At 37.0% G+C, this 21,147-nt stretch overlaps 1 protein-coding gene across 7 annotated transcripts in view; it reads left to right on the plus strand.

Annotated features, from left to right (window-relative positions):
- Nucleotides 1-21,147, plus strand: part of PCNX1 (pecanex 1) — a 167,767-nt gene that overhangs the window by 37,499 nt on the left and 109,121 nt on the right. For 6 of the 7 annotated variants that reach the window (XM_043556481.1, XM_043556485.1, XM_043556484.1 and 3 more), the window contains exons 2-5: nt 1,106-1,314; nt 11,903-12,008; nt 17,490-17,535; nt 18,572-18,661. In XM_043556481.1, the coding sequence (XP_043412416.1) occupies nt 1,106-1,314; nt 11,903-12,008; nt 17,490-17,535; nt 18,572-18,661 (451 nt within the window). Of the gene's footprint in view, nt 1-1,105; nt 1,315-8,066; nt 8,174-11,902; nt 12,009-17,489; nt 17,536-18,571; nt 18,662-21,147 lie in introns of those variants that run through there. The other variant, XM_043556487.1, reaches the window with a different exon arrangement.

Here is a 21,147-nt window from a genome sequence, read left to right on the forward strand (position 1 = left end):
ACCAGGACCTTTTTTAGTTTCACCATCTCAAGCAATTCGAAGTTATCTTTCTAAGCAAGTTTGGAACCATGTTGTCAGATGACTGAGGTTAAACCTTATAAAACTAGAGCTACAGACACGAGAGTGATTTGTGTTTCATTTAAGTGGGCATAAGTAGAACCTCGTTATATAGTCTCTGCCAGCAGTGACTCTTGAGGCCATGCCTCCCAAGTGGGGTGGCCTCCACACCTGTCACCCCTGGAGACAGGTCCACACCAGTGGATCCTCAAGTCTGACAGGTCTGCAGTCTTCATGCCCAGGAAGCATTGGAGTTTTTTCAGTTCATCTGGTTTTTTGCTTGATTCTGTTCTGTATTCTTTTATTTGTCAGGCTACAGTTTTTAAGTGTATTAAAAGAAAACCTATTTGGATTTTGCACGTCTCCCATGTCTTATCTGTGTTTACAGTCCTAGTTCAAAGGTTTTTCTTCTAACAGTTCTAACTAGAACAGCTTTGTAGAGCCCAAAGAATGTTTATATCCTAAACAAAGTTACAGAGGGCACATAAACAGGGCTTCTATATCTGGACCACATTCCTGTCTTACTTGTATATTATGTAATGTGATATTTAACTCTCCAATTGTATCATAAGCTTTTTGGCATGGACTTTATACTGCGCTCTCCAGTGGAAATGTAATGCAGGCCACATATGTAATTTAAAATTTTCTAGTAGCCACATTAAAAATAAGTAAAAAGGAACAGATGAAAACAAGTTTAATAATGTACCTTATTTAACCTAGTATAATCTGAACGCTATTTCAACACGTAACCAATGTAAAAATTATTGAGATATTTTACATTCTTTTTTCTCATACTGAATCATCAAAGTCCATTGCTATTTTATTCTTAGTGCCCATCTCAGTTCAGACAAACCATATTTCAAATACTCAGTAGCTGCATGTAGCTGGTGGCTGTGGTTTTGGGCAGTGCTGTCTTATTATACTTTTGCAACTTAGTTCTAGTAACATAATTGTTGCTTTGTGTGTGTCATTTTAGTTACAGATTTCTCTAATTGAATAAAACATACGATATTTTTAAATGCCTATCTTTATTTTCTTTTTCTTCAAGGCTCTTCCTTCTTCAATGATTATAGTAGCAGTTTATTGTCCTGTGATAGCTGCTGTTTTCATTGTTCTGAAGATGGTCAACTATCGACTCCACAGAGCACTTGATGCCGGAGAAGTTATAGATAGGAGTGCGAATGAGTTCCCAGATCAGCGAGCCAAAGCTGAGCAAGGCAACTGTTCAACCAGGAGAAAAGACAGTAATGGACCGAGGTGAGGAAAACTCCTGCCACTCCGTTTTTACACTGCATGTGTACAGTGATGCGATGATTGTGTTGTGCCTCTGCTCTGATATGTGGTTTTAAGGCAGTGTTCGATCTTACCACCAGATCTTCCCGTTATATTAGAGGTATAATGACAGGTACAGATTGTCGCATTAGACCCCAGCAAAGCTAATTGGCATATCTGGGGGATTAAATATGGCCTTATTACTAATAGCATGCTATACCAGTTATAACTTTAAAATATTTTATTCACACCAAAGACCAAAACCAATGAAAAACAGTGTAAGGAAATAATAAAGCATGGCTTGTAAATCTTAGCATTTATATTGAATTTATATATATAAATTAAATGTATACATATCTTAAGCAAATTGTGACATTTTCCTTGACATTTATAATCTGCAATTTTTACTTAATCTACTGTAAATATTTTTCAATGATATATTCTCACTGTGGCAACTTAGCTGTTTCTTCCTTCCATCTTTTTGTAACTGACCTCTTAGGATTCAATTTTGTATAGCTGTCACCTTCTCCTGGGGGTTTTCTTTCTCCATCCCAGTTCAGTATTCCTCCTATGGCTCTCAGTCACATTCTCTTCAATACCTTGGCCTCATCCCCTTTCTCGTGTTGACTGAAGGATTTACTTTATCCACAGTCAAAAGTTTATTGTGACTTCATAGAAATGATAGGTACCACTAATATAGGTCTTCAAAAAACAGTGTATGAACACTTGACATATGTAATAGTCCTCAAAACAATTCTGTGAGTTAGGTGCTCTTATTACTCCTGATTTTTAGATGTAGAAACTAGGGTGTGAAAGATTAAATATTCCAGGGAATCAGATCTGAAGTCCATGTTTTTAACCAATCTGTCATGTTTCCACTCAGTATAATATGAAAAGTGAGTACTCATTTTTTAAGAAAGGTGATGCTTCTCTTTTCCAGTGCATCGAAAGCCTTTGTTTATTCCTTTAAAAAAAAAAATGTTTTTTTAAATGTTTATTTTTGAGAGACTGAGAGAGACAGAGCGCAAGCGGGGGAGGGGCAGAGAGAGAGAGGGAGACACAGAATCCGAAGCAGGCTCCACTCTCCGAGCTGTCAGCACAGAGCCTGACATGGGCACGAACCCACGAACCATGAGATCATGATCTGAGCCGAAGTCAGATGCTTAACCGACTGAGCCACCCAGGTGCCCCTGTTTATCCCTTTTCAGTTATATTTTCTCTACCCCAACGTGATTATCCTGTGTGTTCATTGAGCAGATATTTTACTTCTGTAATAATTTTGTTCATAGCACCAATCACTATCTGAAATTGCCTTACTTAATCATTTGTTTGCATTTGTAAGCTTCTTGAAGGTAGGGGCCTTGTTTTTCTTATGAACTTCAGGTTCTAAATCAGAGCCTGTCACTGTACTTAGAAAATATTTGAAGTAGTGAAAGTATTTCTTTTGCAATATTTAAAAAAAAATTTTTTTAATGTTTATTTTTGAACAAGAGAGACACAGGGTGAGCAGGGGAGGGGCAGAGAGAGGGAGACACAGAATCCGAAGCAGGCTCCAGGCTCTGAGCTGTCAGCACAGAGCCTGACATGGGTTCAAACTCACGAGCAATGAGATCATGACCTGAGCCAAAGTCGGACGCTCAACCAACTGAGCCATCCAGACGCCCCTCCATTTTTAAGTTTTTCATTGTATATTGTCAAATTCCAAAGATTTTACTTTATACTTACTGTGACCAGCAATTTGAGGGCTGCTTTCTCTGCATTTTTGACAACATTGAGTATTTAGTATTTAGACAAAACTGTAGTAGATACCTCATTGTTTAATTTTAAGTTTTTGGATTACTAGTTAAATGGAGGTATTTTTCCTGTGTTATTATTGTCACTTATATTGTGTGACTGGTATACATTTCTATTAGTGGTTACTTTCTTACTATTGATATGGAGAAAATATTTATGAAGGACATTCTTTACATTTTGTGTAAAATACTTTTTTCAGTTTATAGCATTTTTTTAAAATTTATATGTCACAGTTTATTTTTGTGTGTTCTCTTCTGTGAATGTTTATTAGTTCTGCCTTTGATTTCAAATTGTGGAACATTTTTTCTTCCTCCATATAACATAGGTGTGTACCTGTGTCTACTTTCAGCATTTTTTGTTTTTTAGTTTTTTTTAATGTTAATGTTTTATTTATTTATTTTAAGACAGAGAGAAACAGAGCATGAGTAGGGATGGGGTAGAGAGAGAGGGAGACACAGAATCTGAAGCAGGTTCCAGGCTCTGAGCTGTGAGCACAGAGCCCAACGTGGGGCTCAAACTCACGAACTGTGAGATCATGACCTGAGCCAAAGTCAGATGCTCAACTGACTGAGCCACCTGGGCGCCCCCAGCATTTTTCTTTTTATAATGTTTATTCATTTTTGAGAGAGGCAGAGACAGAGTATGAGCGGGGGAGGGACAGAGAGGGAGACACAGAATCTGAAGCAGGCTCCAGGCTCTGAGCTGTCAGCACAGAGCCCGACGTGGGGCTTGAACTCATGAACCGCGAGATCATGATCTGAGCTGAAGTTGGACATGTAAATCGTCTGAGCCACCCAGGTGCCCTTCCTTTCAGCATTTTTATAATTTTATTTTTCATTCTTAAATTGAAGTCAAGCTAAAAAATTCTGGTGGTTTTTTTTGGTTTTGTTTTTTAGGTTAGTCCCAACACTATTGAGTGAATAATGCATTTTTCCCCCAGTAATTTTAAATGTTTTCCTTTTCATTAGTATACTTATATATACTTATGTCAGATTCTGGGCTTTGTTTTCTGCCCCATTGCTCTCTTTCTGTTTTGTTTATGCCATAATGCTTTTATGACTTACTAATATGCTTAATATTTAGTGGCATGAATCCCTTTTCAGTATTTTTATTTTTTTAATTTTAATTTTAATTTAATTTATTGTTTTGAGTGGGGAGTGCAGAGAGAGAGAGAGAGAGAGAGAGAGAGAGAGGATGAGAGAATCCCAGAATCCCAAGCAGGCTCTATGCTCAGTGCAGAGCCCAACATGGGGCTCAGATCCCACAACCAAGAGATCCTGACCTGAGCCAAAATTAAGAGTCGGACACTTAACTGACTGAGCCACCCAGGTGCCCCCTTGGTATTTTTCTACTTTAGTGTTATCTTGGTTCTTATGCATATACAGCTGACCCCTGAACAACGAGGGAGTTTAGGTGCTAAACACCCTGCCTCATGTAGTCAAAAATACATGTATAACTTTTGACGTCCCTCACCCCCCCCCCACTCCCCCAGCCCCCCTGCAAATTTACCACTAATAGCCTACTTTCCCTGGAAGCCTTACCGAGAACATAAACAGTCAACTAAAACATATTCTGTATGTTATATGTGCTATGTACTGTAGTCTTACAATAAAGTAAGCTAGAGAAAAATTATTAAAGTCATAAGAAAAAATACAATTACAGTACTGTAAAATATAAAAAATCCACATATAGGTCGACCTTCACAGTTCAAACCTGTGAAGTACAGGGTTCACCGGTACTTAGTTTTCTGTGAGATGTCCCTTGTGTGCTTAGCCTCCAGAAAATTCTATTAGAATTTTGTTAAGTGTATTTAATATAGGGAGAAGTCAGCCTTTAAAATATGAAGACTCCTCAGGGACATGGTGTATACGTCCAATTTTTCATTTGCCTTTTATGTCTCATATATGAATTTTTTCTTTTGGGGTGTATGTATTTTTTAAGTCTATTCTATTAGGAAATGCGTAACCTCGTATTATGGATAAACAAACCTGCACTTAACCTGCCAGGGCTTGAATCACTGCATGATTGTATGACCTTAGGGACTGACTTAAGCTTTTTATGCCTTGGCTTTCTCATCTGAATGATGAGGCAAATAACAGTACTGTATCATAGGATTATTATAAAGAATGAATGAAAGATAATATATGTAAAACATTTAGAACCATTCCTGATACAGTTAGCTCCTGATTCAGTAATTGTTAGCTCCTATTTTTTCTGGATATATGTTTTTAATTACTTTTGTTAATGAATTATTTTTCCTTTTTTTTAGTTTAAAAAATTTTATTGTGAAATGTATATATTTCTAAACACTTTATCAATCATATTGTTCAATATAATTTAGGGAATAATAATTAAGTGACTACTTGATTCCCCACCACACAACTTAAGAAATAGGATATTATACAAATACCATACAGGCCTTCATGCAGTTCTTTCCCATTTCGTTCTATTCTTATTCCTTTAAGAGTGACCATTATCTTGAATTTTGTGTTAATAACTCCCTTGACTTTCTTTATCATTGTGTAAGTCTTTGTAGATATTATTAAACATATATTTTATCTGCCTTGGGGTATCCTTAAGTGAATAATACTGTATGTCTTTTCTCTGCAAGGGGCTTTTTTGTGCCAAATACTGTGTTTTATAGGCTTATTCATGTGGATGCTTATAGTCATCATTTATTCCTGCTTGCTTTTGCATACTCTAGTAAACAGGAATAGACTACAATTTGGCCATTTTACTTATCCATGTGTTCTGAAAACACATTGTTGTGTGTGTTTCTTGGTACACATGTATGTATCTAGTGAACATAAGCCGGTTTATAGGGTATTTTCATGTTCAGTTTTAGTAAATAATTCCAGCCTGTTAGCCAAAACGTTTGTACCAGTTTACACTCCCATCATTAGTATGTGAAAGTCCTACTTGTTGCATGTCCTCATCAATATTCGATATTAGTAAGTTTTAAAACTTTGCCATTCAAGTAAGTGTGAAAGGTGTCTCATTGGGACTTTCTGATTACTAATGAGGTTGAACATCTTACCATATATATTTGGTCCGGGTAGCTTTTCTGTTCTTTTCCATTGTCCATTCGCATCTTGTTTCATTTTTCTTTGGAGTTGTCTTTTTCTTATTGAATAATAGGAGCTTTTGAAATATATTCACGGTACACTACTTTATTGGTTACATACATTACAGACATCTTCTCCCACTTCGTGGCTTGCTGTTTTGCTTTCCTTAAGGAGTCTTAAGATTATCATATATCCTTTAAGATTTATCATTTTTTTGGTAATCAGCACTTTTGTGTCTTAAGAACTTATTTCCTACAGGAAGATCAGAAATATATTCTCTTATATTCTCCTTTAAAAGTTTACATTTCTTTTGTTTTCTCATTTGAACAAATTATTTTAATTGGTAGTGTCAGGTAGGGATTCAAGACTTATTTATGAATAACTGGTTTAATCAGTATTTGTTAAGCAGACTGTCTTTTCCTTGGTGATCTGCAGTACTCTGTCATAAGTTAAATTTCCATATATGGTGGGTATGTTTCTGGCCTCTCTTTTCTGTCCTGTTGATCTGGTTCTCTATGCTGTGCCGTTACCACACTATCCCAGTTACTGTAGCTTCATAATATAACTTTTGATAATTGGTGGGGGGCAGACCTCCTACTTTGTTCTTTTTCAGGAGTGACTTTTATTCTTGGTTCTTTGTTTTTGAAATAAAATGTATGGTCTGCTGGGCAAAGTCTACAAGAACTTAAGATTTTTATTCTTTTGCTGAGAATCATTATCTTTACAATAGCAAATCACCATTTATTTAATCTTCTTTAATATCTTTCAATAAAGATTTATCATTGCTCCATTAAAAGGCTTGCACAGCTTTTGTTAAATTTGCCAAATTATTTTACAGCTTTTCTATTATAAAACTCCTTTATAATTACCTTTTAGTTCCCTTTAAATATAGCAGTTTACTTTTTTTTCCCAATGTTTATTTATTTTTGAGACAGAGCACGAGTGGGGTAAGGGCAGAGAGAGAGAGGGAGACACAGAATCCTGTGCTGTCAGCACAGAGTGCGATGTGGGACTTGAACCCATGAACCGTGAGATCTTGACCAGAGCCAAAGTTAAGATGCTCAACCGACTGAGCCACTCCCTATTTAACTTTTTCATTGACTATGATTTCTAACACATTGTTAAAATGAAACAGTATTGGCTTACATCCTTGTCTTTTTCTAACCTTAAATAGTGTTTTTAAAGTTTCACCATTAAATGAGATCTTTGTTGTAGATTTTTGTTCTTGATATGTTTTCCCCACCTTCCCACTTGGGACTTTCACATTCTGTTCTGAAGAGAAGAAATGAACAGGAAAATACTTTATTTCCAGAGCCTGTCACTGTGCTTGATACAGTATAGTTGTCAATTTGTTGCATGACTGAATGAATATAGTAGGACTACTTGAGCCTTATGGTTTTCATTGGCTCTGGGATAGCAGTTCAAAATGCTTATTAAATCTTTATCTTAGAAAAAGAGTCAAAGTGATTAATGTTTGTATTACACTTCTAATGTTTCACATTGGATTCCAATACGATTTCAGGACTGGAATACAAGTATATTGGAGACCATATTTTCTGTTTCTCATGGCCGTAACGCTTGAAATATTGTAAATTAAGGATCCATTTAAACTGTAGGTAAATTTTAGGCTAAAGTGTTTGAAGATTTATTTTGTTTAAGGATTTTGTTTTTATTATATTTTTATGAACATCATTGTAATTTAGATTAGATTTGTAAATTTAGTACTGAAATGGTACTGTGAAGTTTTTGATTAAAGCCTGAGCAATTAATGATACTAATAACCAACAAATTAGTTTGTGAAGTCTCCTTTATAATTCAGATTAGACCCCTTCTGCTTTTCTGCCTCTCCGTGTACCTGGTATTTTTTTTTTTTAACAGATGGGGAAATTAAGGCATAAAGGTAGAGATTCCCTGAATTTGGTGTATTGCTTACTGCAGTAGACCACTTTGCCTCTGTGAGAATTGTAAACTACTGTACTTTCCAGGTATGTGCTGAAATTGCCATTGCCGAAAATCTGCAAGTCTTGCTAATAAAGAAAACTCTTACTCAGCCGTTTTGTGTGTTTAGCTATATTTAGGACAGCGACAGCTGGCTAAAAAAAAGTTCTACTTCTGAATTTGTAGAGAAGAGAGGTATCGTAATTTTGCTAGAGGATTATTTTGTTATAAAAATTGCTGTCCATTTTTTCATTCATCCTTTTTGCTCCCTTCAATTCCTGCTTCTCTCTCTGTTTTGGCCATTGGGCATTTGTTCTGGATCATTGTTTGTCAACTGGGGGCGATTTTACCCTTAAGGAGACATTTGGCAATATTTGGAGACATTTTTTGTTTATCACAACTGGGGAAATGCTGCTGGCATTTAGTGGGTAGAGGCCAGGGATGCTGCTAACTGTCCTACAGTGCGCAAGATGGTCCCCCACAATCAAGAACCAAGTGGCCCAAAATGTCAGTAGTGCTGAGATTAAGAAATCTTTCTTTAGACAGTGGTGTTCATTTTTGGCTTTGAGCTGGAAAGAGAACTTCAGTGCTTGTTTTTTGAAAGGCAAGTATTGGTGTCTTAGAGTGGACTTCAAAGCTATACAGACAAGATGTTCAGATCTTGTCTTAATTCTCATTGGCCATGAGAACCTACATTAAGGTGTGTGGGGGAAAAAGAACAGATAGAACACATTGTAGAGTACTGTGTAAATATTATTTGTATCCTCCTTTTCCACCTGAACTGCATATACCAGTGACTCAGCTTATGTCGTTTACTCCTCTGACAGGTTTTTACACCTTTTGGTTTTCAGTTTTTCATCTGTAAAACGAGGATAATTGTATTTATATTGTAGATTTTAGGAGGATATTCTGTGAGAAAATGCAAATAAAGCATGTGCCCCTGTGACTGGAATGTATTAAGTACTTAATAAATATTTGCTTTTATTTATTTATAATAACTTTACCTTCAGATTGTAATCTTTTGTACCTATTGTCAGAAGTGGTATATAAAACTAGGCAATATTGTCCATCAGCTGATGAATGAGGAAACAAAATGTGTCCTGTCCAAACAATGCAGTATTATTAGGCCATAAAAATATGAAGTACTGATAGTTGCTACAACTTGGAGTAACCTTGAACACATTATGCTAGGTGAAATAAGCCAGTCACAAAGACCACACGTATTATGATTCCATGTATATAAAATGTGCAAAATAGGCAACTCTAGAAAGACAGAAAACAGATTCCTAGCTATGTAAGGCTGGGGGTGGATGGGAAGGGGGGTGGGGAGGTAACAGTGAAGAGGTTTGTTAATAAGGTGGTACAAATGTTCTAAAATTAATTGTGATAGTTGTATAAGTTGATGAATGTATTAGAAACTATTGATTTGCAGAATTTAAATGGATGAATTGAATGATAATGTGAATTGTTTACCGGTACAGTTGATGTATATAAACTGGGCAAGATGAAGGCTCTCCATCCTTTCTCTGGGGTTGAATATTTGATTCCTTAATCCTCACCTTATGATTTCCATCTGCTCTCCATCTTCTGATTTCCGTGGGATGTGACTTAGAGAATGGATTCTGGTGGAGAGAACAGTGACATTGCTGGTTAGTCCTCCCCACTCATTCAGTGTGGTGATAGCGGTCTGTAAACCACTTACGATGTTGCCCAGTTAGCGGTTTCTCCTTCTGGCCTACATGTCTTGTATGGATTGACACCAAACAGCTAACAAAGCTGAGCACGTTTCACTTTTTCCATGTCTGGACGTTTGCGTGCTGAATTGGCTGTCACCTTTGTACCTGCGTTCCAGTATGTTTTATTTCTATACACGGATAGCAAGTTAGAAAGCTAATTTTCTTTAGTGCACATGATAGAGTTAGGAACCCATTAAGTAACCAGGGAAAGGATGGTTATGAGACCATTAATAAAAATTTGCTAGAGTTTAAACAGCTGTAGTGATAAATACTTATTAAATGAAAGGTATACTGGCTAGTGAATTCTGTTTTGCCTGTATCTTTTGATCGCAGCTGTCAGAATACCTCATTGAAATAGGCTTATGGGGATTTATGGCACACGTTACTGAAAAGTCTACGTGTGAGGGGTGTCTTCAAATTGGCAAGGTGCAGTTTCAGTCACTTCATGACCTGACTTATCTTTACCAGGCTGGGCTCCTTTTGTTCACTTGGTTTCTTAGCGTCTCCCCTTATGGTTATAAAATGGCTGCAGCAGTCCCAGGCCTTAAATCATCTCAGCATTAACACTAGCAGGTATAGAGAAATATCCTCTCTTAACAGTAGAGCCCCCCCACCCCCGGCCTGATTCATACTAGCCTGAGTTGGGTCCTTGCTTATTCTGGAACTAAGTTCTGTGAGCAAAAGAACGGAATGTGCTGATCGACTTTGGCCAGTGGTGCTCCCCCCCAAACCTGAGAGTATGTGGTTAACATTACCCAAAACCATATGAGAGTTTGGGATGAGGTGGCTCACCAGAAGAATTTTGGGTTGTTTTTTGGTGTTATTGTTAACCAGATGATTGAACTAGATGGTGGATGGCAGGATGGTTTATATCTACTATAATTCTAGCTAATACTAGAACTTTCATCCCTGATAATAATAACTTAAAAGTTTTATCGAGTGTTTCCTCTGTATGTACCAAGTAGAATGAGTAAAAAACTTTGGGCAAAAAATAGGATTATGGTAACTTTTAGGCCTGAGTTCTAAAAGTTATGTTCCTAAGGAACCTTATTATAAAACTTCCTAAGTTTTTTGAAATTTGGTGTGATGTTTTTTCCTAATTTGGGGATCCTCTTGTCTTTAAGTACCGTATGTAGACTTCTTCAGTTCTTTGAACTTAGTACTTTTCTCTCTTGTCTAATACCTGTTTTACCACATCACATCATTGTATTTTTATTTATTAGAAAAACATTTTTTAATGTTTATTTATTTTTGAGAAACTCAGTGACAGAGTGAGAGCAGGGGAGGGGCAGAGAGAGAGGGAGACACAGAATTTGAAGCAAGCTCCAGGCCCTGGGCTATCAGCCCAGAGCCCGACACGGGGCTTGAACCCACAAACTGTGAGATCATGACCTGAGCCGAAGTCAGATGCTCAACCGACTGAGCCACCCAGGTGCCCCATCGTGTTACTTTTTAAACTTAAGCCTTCTAACTCTATACAAAACTTAAAATCTTAGCTTTCTACTTCTGTAAAACAAGTTAGTATTGCAGTTAAATGCTGTTAACTTAAAAACTACAGATAGAGGTAGTTTGACAAGGCTGACTATTCTTTTGCGTGTTGGTCAGTGTCTTGCAGTTCAATGAGACTGTGCTCTTAGAGATTGGTCGTCTAAGATGTGATTACTTTCTGGGTTTGCCATGGCTGGTTTCTCCTTGCTCTTGGGGAGCAAACGGCAAATCGTGTCTTTGCTAGAGTGGTTTTATGGCACATGTCATAAAATACGTGCTTATATTTAGTGTCTATAATTGTCATTAAGGCTGCTTTCTAATATTGGATTGGGTGAGAGTTTTAAAGATTTTCAAGTAGTGATGTGGTTATAAAATAGTTCAGACTATAAGACTTAGGAATGAAGAATGATCTTTTTTTAAATTGCTATATTCTCTGTTAGAAATTAGTATATTTTAGTTTTATAGAAAAAGGTATAATAACTTAAAAATAATAAAAAACCGTTGCTGGCAGAATAATGACAGTTACTCTCTTTTTCTCAATGTTCCCCACAGCGATCCTGGTGGAGGGATTGAAATGTCTGAGTTCATTCGAGAGGCCACACCCCCAGTTGGTTGCAGTTCAAGAAATTCTTATGCTGGCCTAGATCCAAGTAACCAGGTGGGAACCTGCTGTTTTGTCTTTTTCCCTCCTCTCCTCCTGATGGTGGTCTCAAGCAATTCTGTCTGTAATAGTCCATTGGTGTTGGGATTTATCTTGCTGATTAATACATTTTTGATTGTTTATTAATATCTTTTGTTAGTATTCTTATTTTTAACTGAATTTTCACATTAATCAAGTCCATTTTTGCTGAGCATGCAGCATGCTCAGCAAAACTACTCAGGCAACTACCGTTGCCTGCGGTAGTTTTGATCACAACAGTTGTGCTGAGTGCCCTTCGGAAAATCAGGTCCTGGCTTTCACGGTCTCATTTACCTTCACTTTTTTTTTTTTTTTTTTTTTTTTTTTTGATATCAGAAGGGTATAGATGTCTGGGGCTATTCCTAGCTTAAACATGGCAAAAAAAAAATTTTTTTTTTTAAATCTACACTTACTGTGGTGAGCACTGAGTAACGTGTAGAATTGTTGAATCAATGTGTCATACACCTGAAAGAGATAGAATGTATGTTGATTATACTTAATAAAAAAACTTTCTCAAAATCTTGCTGTTCAAGGTGTTAGTGATAGAGTGAGATGTAGAATACAGATCTGCTTTTGCCAGTTTTAATGTCTTTCCATTCTGTAACTTTTAACTTAAAATAGTAACTCTGAAAGTATGCTCTCAAAGGGTGACTGATGCCTGCTGTACTGTCATTGTGTGTAACCCCGGCCGGGCCTTTGCTGCTGCGTTTCTCTCTTTCATCCTAAACATCTCCCACACTAATCCAAGTCCTACTTATTCCTGCCTGCCCTCTCAGCAGACGAGCCTGCTAGCTAGAGTAACACTGCATAAGCATAAGAGGGGAAACTTAGCCAGAAGCTTCGAAGTCTTGTCATAGTAGAATTTAAGATAACTATGGGTTGCAGTAGGTTATTATTTTATGTCAGCCTTTTCATTATGGAGAAGAGGAGACCACGGATTTATATGAGGGTCTAGATCTCACTTCTTGATTTTCACTTCAGTCTTTCTGCTGTTGTACTACTCTACTTGTGGGTTGAAATCACTCTTCCTCCTTTCTGCTCCACAGACTTAGGTATTTGTTTTGTTTGTTTGTTTGTTTGTTTGTTTGTTTGTTTTAACTTCCTGGCCTAACTCTAACTTTTGTTAGAGCCATCCCCTGTTTCTCAAGATTTTCAGAGACCTTGTGGTATTGCCTCTCTCTCTTGCATATGGAGCACTTACTGAGGTATTTATTTAGCACTTGGGATTTGGTATGTGATCATATGTGGCAGTCTGTAAGCCTCTACAGAGCAGACTGTCTTCTTTCCTCCCCTGGCTAATGGACCGCCTTGTGCAGACTTGACTTTCAGTGAATAGGTGCTAATTAATCTTTATCTACATAGATAGTAGAACTTTAGAGGTAGAATCAGACCTGGCTCTTCATTTAAGAAAGGAACAAGTAGCAGACCTAATTATCCTGACTGCCCCACAGTATTCTGCTGTTCCACATTGTTTAACCCTACATTATCTCAGAACAGTATTAGGAAAAACACCATATTCTGTGAATCAAAAAATCTTGAATAGGGTCTTGTATAGAAGATTTGTCTCTATTTGAATTGTATTTCATCATTTAAACTTCCAAGTGGGTGAATTTTTGGTTGCAGTTTTAGTTGTGATTGAATGTAGTGTAGTATTGAATTCTTTCCATAACAAGCAGATGGGAAATGTCAGAGTTAAACACACACACAGAACGTTATGGAAAAGGACTGTGACATTTTAATTAGGTTCATACCTTTCAAGTTTTGGTTTTTACAATACCAGTTTTAAAGAAAAATGTTGCTATCCTTAACCCTCTTTTGGTTAGCCTGGCTTTCTGTGTCTCTTTACGAAATGAAATGACTTAGCCCTTAAATATGGCTGCATGTTTTCTGTGCTTAACTAACTCTGGCCTTTGTTCATACTAACACGTGTTGGCAATGTAAGATTACTAGGGAGTGAGCCTGTGTTTTCCCCACAATCTTTTGGAGAGTCAAACTTTTTATCATTTTTTTCAGCAGGACAGTTGAAAGGGTGCAGCCGTCTTCAGTAACTCTACCATGTTTTATGCAGGGACTCCCATCCTGAGTGTTATTAAAGCTTGTCTGCACACAAATGCATGGCATGCCTGATTTGGTTTTCCTTAAAATATTAACTCTTGAATAAAAATTGGCAAATATTGGAAGTTATTGTGCTACATGGATTTTGGTGTTTTAGTATTATCCTAACAAAAGGAATGGTTGGCATAATTATTTTTACCGCCTTTTTGTATACTGGTAGCCATATTACCAGAAGACATACTATATTTCTTGTACATATTTTATTATGTAGCATTTATTACACATGATCTTAGTTATTTGTGTGAATGTCCTCAGTACTAGGTAGTGAACTGGAGCGTAGTGCCTCTATCTCAGTTGTTATTATCATTGTTTCCTTCTTGCCACTTCTACCTTTGTCTCCCTTCCATCATCTACCCTCTGTTTCCCTTCCCTTTCTTTTTTCTTGTTTTTTTTTACTGCTCCCTACCTCCCTCTCCCTCTCTTTCCTTTTGTCACTGGTCTTCCTTCATATATTTTAGTGCCAGATACCTTTCAAGTCAGTTTACTTGAAGGGAGTGGGGAGGGGGTCTCACCCTCAGAGACTTGACAGTTTCGTAGTAGATTTGCCATAAATAACCAAAGTCAGAAACATGACATATGTTACCAAGGAAATACAAATATAAGATACAAAGTAATAATTGTCATAGGAATGGTGCAGAAAAGGGGATTATGCTTTTAGAGGAGAAAATAATTTGTTTCCAGCTAGAAGAAGGGGCAAAGTCTGCACGGAGGAGGTGGTGGCCTTGCCTGATTGTTCTTTAATTGGAAGAAATTTTTTTCTCAGACACCCATAATCCTTCCTGACCTTTCCTATGGCACTTACAAAAGAGAAGAAACAACTGGACCCTTTTGGTTTGTGCAGACTACTTTTTTTCCCTTAAATTTTTCATTTTCTAAATGTGTTCATTTTTACAAAAATAGCTAGTGAGGGAAAGCAAACAGAAGAAAATAAAAATCATCCATAATGTCATAATCAAAAACCATTTTTAAAAAAGGTGGGATTATAGGATGCATGCTGTTTGGAACTTGATTTTCTTTATTGACTATATCATGAATATTAATGTCATTAAGTGTTTTTCTACAGTGACATTTTGGGGAATGCATTCTCCTATTTGGATGTACTGTAGTTCATTTTCTCAATCCCCTGTTTCATATGTAAATAGTCCCAATTCTTATATTTTGGGGGGATACATTTAAATAATGCAGGAAAACATGAAGAGTAAAATATAACCATCCATTCTGTCCATTAAGCCAGCAAGTAATAGGACTCACCTAGTTAAGTGACTTAAATAAGAGCTTATGTTTGTCATCCAGGTATGGAGGGGGCCGTGTGGCATTTGTTCAGCTCAGTAATGTTAGGACTTGGGCTGGCTTTTCCCTCAGGGTTGCAGAATGAGCACAGCAGCTTTAGTTATGACCCTGCTGGAAAGTAAGAAGCAGGGGGCACTGTGCGCAGAGTTGTCCTCGATTGTCTCCTCAGACATGCAGAGATCTTTCCCTGAAGCCCTCCCGCAGACTCTTGCCTGTGTTCATTGACCAGGAACCAAGGCGTACCCCTAGACTGGAGACTAGGCCCCCTTCTCAGAGATCAAAAGATGGATACTCAGCATCTGAGCAAAGTGGGAATCTTGTTAAGAAAACAAAAGGGAACACTTCTGTGGTTGTGACCAAATGACTACCATAATCATATTCAAGTTTTGTTTTTTTTAATAGAGGTGATGTGAACCTTGACTTGGCTTTTTTTTTTTTTTTTTTTTTTTTTGAGAGAGAGAGAGAGAGCGAGCGAGCGAGAGAGCGTGTGTGTGAGTGGGAGAGAGGGACAGGGGGAAGAGAGAATCCTAAGCAGTCTCCTGACATGGGGCTGGGATCATGATCTGAGCCAAAATCAAGAGTTGGATGCTCAAGGTGACTGAGCCACCAGGTGCCCCCAAAAGTTTTTTTTTAAGTTTAAATTTGTAGAAGGGTGTGCATAAAGTGGGGTTTTTGTTTATTACTTGTTTTTCTATCTAGGGAATAATGTGTTTATTATTCTAGTTGAAAATAACATATGAATTCGATAACTTATCTAGCCGGTGTGGTAAGAATGAAACTTTGTTTTGCAGTAGAATGCTTTTACATCTTTTTCTAACTGCAGCGCTTTTTATGGCTAATTGAAAACAAAGATAAGGAAAAATCAGGAGACTCAAGCTTAATAAATTGTTTAAAAATGTTGCAAAACTTATTTTTTTTATTGGCCACGTCAAGAATTAGTAGTTCTAACCTGTTTGTATTTGCTTTTTTTTTTTTACTTACTTTTTCACTGACATATAACTATTATGCAGCACAGTATACACTTCTTAAGTGTACAGGACAGTGGGTTTTTACATACGTATACACCATTTAACTGCCATCCTCATGCCCTTTCAAACTCAATATTGACTTACATTTTGAGCAAATTTCTTATTTTATACGCCTAGTCAGTTGATTCATTGAAAGGAAGGATTTGGTAACATGCAAAGTATTATATGAATATTCTTAATTTTATTCTAAAATATTAAATTTGCTTGACTATGTTCTTTTAATATCTCTTAAAAACAGGTTATAGAAAGTTGCTAGGACTTGCGGATTTAGTAACTGTCATGTTGTTATGTTTGGTATCCCTAATGTGTTTATGGAATTTTTGGTATTTGTTTATATGATTTTTATGGTAGTGTAATGAATGATGACTGAGATTTTAGAGGAGTGTTCTATCATCTGGAATATAAGCATTAAAAACTCAATAGGTTTTAGTTTTCTGTTTATAACTAGTGCTAAAAAGTCATTTTTCATGGATTCCTTAGTTTTTTTCTTTTTAAAGATGTTAGTAGCAGTCTACAAAGAAGTACTACTTACTTTTTGTCTAGCACTCAGGAAAGTTCATATTGATACACTAACAAGTTGACAAGATTTACGTTGCTCTTTGTAGCATATGTGAATGCTTTGTCCAGAACCTTCCTTTTATATACCCTGATAAGGGCATTTGTTTCAGGTAGACTCAACACCCAGTTTTGCTTTTGTTTATAATATGAACATGTCATGATGCGATATAAAAAATGGTAGTAATTGTATGACATAGATTGCTTGATGTTGGAGGCATCCTGCTCTGTGGGTCCATCAATTGTAAGCATGCAGAGGGATTCACATCTGGCACATCTGTAATATATATGCAAAATGTGCTACAACAAATAGGTTATGTGGCTCTGATAGAACATGCCCAAAGGGGATCTTTTAATATTGATAAAGTAACTGATAGCATGTTTTAATAATATGAAAGTTTTGCTTGATAATTTGCTAGTCTATATTGATAATGATATATAGCATTTTAATTAGTTTTAATATCATTTTCAGATTGGATCTGGTTCCTCTCGTCTTGGAACAGCAGCAACTATTAAAGGTAGACATTATCTAAGTTGAAAGTTGCCTGTGACTTTCCATTTCATTTTTGGATGTAATAAAGATAACAGTACTGTGTATTCACATGTAATGAAAAATCATTCTTGAAATTATTTTGTAGATACAGTTATGTATCTTGTATTAAAGGTTACTTGATTTAAATTTGGTTCTCCTTTCATCATCCAAATCTCACAAACATATTTGAACATTTGCATTACATTGCATGAATTGTAAGTTTTGCTCTATAAGAAACTTCCTTGCCCTGAAGGACAATACTTTCATGGGTTTTGGTGAGGTGTGGAAAACTAAGTAATTTTATGTGAAACCTTTAAATTGGGCACAAATGAGGCAGTAAAAAAGAGGGAGAGTCTTTTATATATACCTATTACATACATCTATTTCAGGTAAATTCATATTTTTTCCCTATACTTTTTTAGGGGACTTTTTATAATTATCTCTGGGGAGGAAATTTATATTGTTTCAAGTTGTTATTACAAACTTTACATTTCTTTTAGCAAATTGCTTTTTATTTAAAAAAAAATTTTTTTTAACGTTTATTTATTTTTGAGACAGAGAGAGACAGAGCATGAACGGGGGAGGGTCAGAGAGAGGGAGACACAGAATCGGAAACAGGCTCCAGGCTCTGAGCAGTCAGCACAGAGCCTGACGTGGGGCTCGAACTCACAGACCGCGAGATCATGACCTGAGCCAAAGTCGGACGCCCAACCGACTGAGCCACCCAGGCACCCCGAAAATTGCTTCTTTTTAAAGGAAGTTTTATTGGCAGTGTGAAGGTTTCCTTATTACTTGCCTTATAATGCTGTGAGAATAAAGATGTGGTTTGATAGTCTGTGATGCTTCCTGTTCAGTGATCTTCCATTATTGTAACCCATACAAACAAAAACTGCTCTAGTAGCTATCGTGTACTAGTACAGTACATAGGAAATTAGTGTAGTTGACATCCTTTCTGGTTATGCCACACTGTACAGCCTTTGCTTTTAATATAATGTGCTTACACGTTTCTCTTAATTTTGTAGGAGACACAGACACTGCTAAGACTTCTGATGATATTAGTTTAAGTCTGGGCCAGAGCTCTAGTCTTTGTAAGGAAGGAAGTGAAGAACAAGGTAAGAACATTATACTTTACACTGATACCATATATTATGGGGTCCAGGATGACTTTGTAGAATATGTTTGATTGATACTAGTATGATTCCATACTAACAGTATGGAAGCCACATAAGGGTAGAATTTTTTGTCTGTTCACTGATTTATTTACGGTACTTAGAATGGTACTCAGAACATGTAATAAGTTTATAACAAATTAATATGATATTTTGAAGAAGAATTAAAATTCTAAACTTGAATAATAGTAAAACAGTGCTGTAAGTACTTTTATTTTTTTAATTTTTGTAAAGGTTTTTTTTAAAAAATCATTTATTTTTTGAGAGAACAAGTGCGCATGCATGCACTGGGGACAGGCAGAGAGAGAAGGGGAGAGAGAGAGAGAGAGAGAGAGAGAGAGAGAGAGAGAGAGAGACTGAGAGAGAGAATCCTAAGCAGGTTCTACACAGCGCAGAGCTCGATGAGGGCTCAAACTCACAAACTGTGAGATCATGACCTGGATGCATAATAGACCGAGATCAAGAGTTGGACGCATAACCGACTGAGCCACCCAGGCACCCCTATAAGTACTTTTTGCTTTCTGGAATTCACTGACCCGTGTTCTGCCAAGTAGACATGGAGAGAAAAATTTTCTGAGCATGTGCCCTGGAGTGAGTATGAGATGGGAGATAATCTGCTAGTCTAGTGGGTCAGAGCTTCTTGCCTGGTTTAGTAACCTACTTGTGAAACTGTTGTTTTCCATCTAGTGTGACCCCTAAATGTCAATTGCTTCAGGTCTTGCCTAACAGTATGTTTTGGTAGAGAAATAATTTGCTGTTGGACTTACAGAGAAACTATGTCTGCCTCCAACATGGTGCCTCCTGTAGCAGATTTTTAATAGAAATTTGGGGTTTAAGTGATTTCTCCCTGCCTTTGTTCAATTTCATTATAAATGAGTATTTCGGATTTAATGGAGTTTGTTTTTGTTTTTTTTAAGAACTGCCACATTTTTATGTTTCATTATTAATTTTCAAACATGAAAGGATGGATATGTTATCCTGTTTTCAAATGGAGATTATCCCAAGTTACATAATCAGACACAAACCTGTTTTCCTATTTCTAGCCTTTTGTTTTTATTAGCCTATGAGTGATTTTCAGAAGGCAGGCAAGCTGATAAATTTCCTGTTCTTAATTATGATGGGGCATCTGGGTGGTCAGTTGGTTAAGAGTCTGACTTTAGCTCAGGTCATGATCTTGCAGGTTGCGAGTTTGAGCCCCGTGTTGGTCTCTGTGCTGATGGCTCAGAGCCTGGAGCCTGCTTTGGATTCTGTGTCTCCCTCTTTCTCTGCCCTCCCCTGCTCCTGCTCTGTCTCTCTCTCTCTCAAAAATAAATAAACATTAGAAAATATATTTAAAATTTTTTTTTTCAACGTTTATTTATTTTTGGGACAGAGAGAGACACAGCATGAACGGGGGAGGGGCAGAGAGAGAGGGAGACACAGAATCGGAAACAGGCTCCAGGCTCCCAGCCATCAGCCCAGAGCCTGACGCGGGGCTCGAACTCACGGACTGCGAGATCGTGACCTGGCTGAAGTCAGACGCTTAACCGACTGCGCCACCCAGGCGCCCCTAGAAAATATATTTTAAATTATGAAATTTATGTAGCTACAAATTGATCACCAAATTATGACATTTTCCTCTCAATTTAGTGTTTTACCCAGGTCTAGTTCTTACAAGTGTGTTTTGTTCCTGTACTTGGAACATAAGTTTATCATGCTGTCACTCTGCTTTTTGGAATTGCAGTACCCCATCATTTATTTGCTTTTGTGGACTATCCCTCCCAACATACCCCTCCCCTCTAAACTTTCTAAACATACTGTATAATAAAGAAACTATCTTCTTATAAAAGGTGAAGGCGAATTGATCAGTTTGAGAATTACAGTATCCCTTTCTGTGATATGTAATCAGAACGTCTCAAAAATTAGGTAATGATCTTAGAGGGGCTAGTGCTGCTGCATTTATGGGTCATATTTCTTTGTTTTGTATCTGGGAAGTACCATGCATGAGCAAGAATTTTGTAATCTGTTGGGTTGGGAATTACATGCACACAAACCTACTCTGCAGATAACACACTGACATAGATAGTGATGTCTAATGTTCACTGAGCGCACACTATTAATATATGCTAGGAGTCAGCAGACTTCCCGTACATGGTCAGATAGCTCCATAAGCCATATGGTCTCTCTTGCAACTACTCAACTGCCATTGTAGAGCTCAAGGAGCCATAAACAGCACATAAATGAGTGAGCATGGCTGTATTACACTAAAACCTTGTTCAAAGTAGGCAGAGGGCCAAATTGGCTCCATGGGTCTTAGTTTGTCAACTTCTGGTTTAGGTCTTCTTTTAAGCATTTCATACGCATTCACACAGTTAATCTTCACTGTAAGCGTTCGATGTTAATGTGATTCTCACATTACAGATGGACATATCATGGCTAAAAGAGAAGTT

This window comes from Prionailurus bengalensis, chromosome B3, assembly GCF_016509475.1.
Source record: "Prionailurus bengalensis isolate Pbe53 chromosome B3, Fcat_Pben_1.1_paternal_pri, whole genome shotgun sequence".
NCBI classification, from domain to species: Eukaryota; Metazoa; Chordata; class Mammalia; order Carnivora; family Felidae; genus Prionailurus; species Prionailurus bengalensis.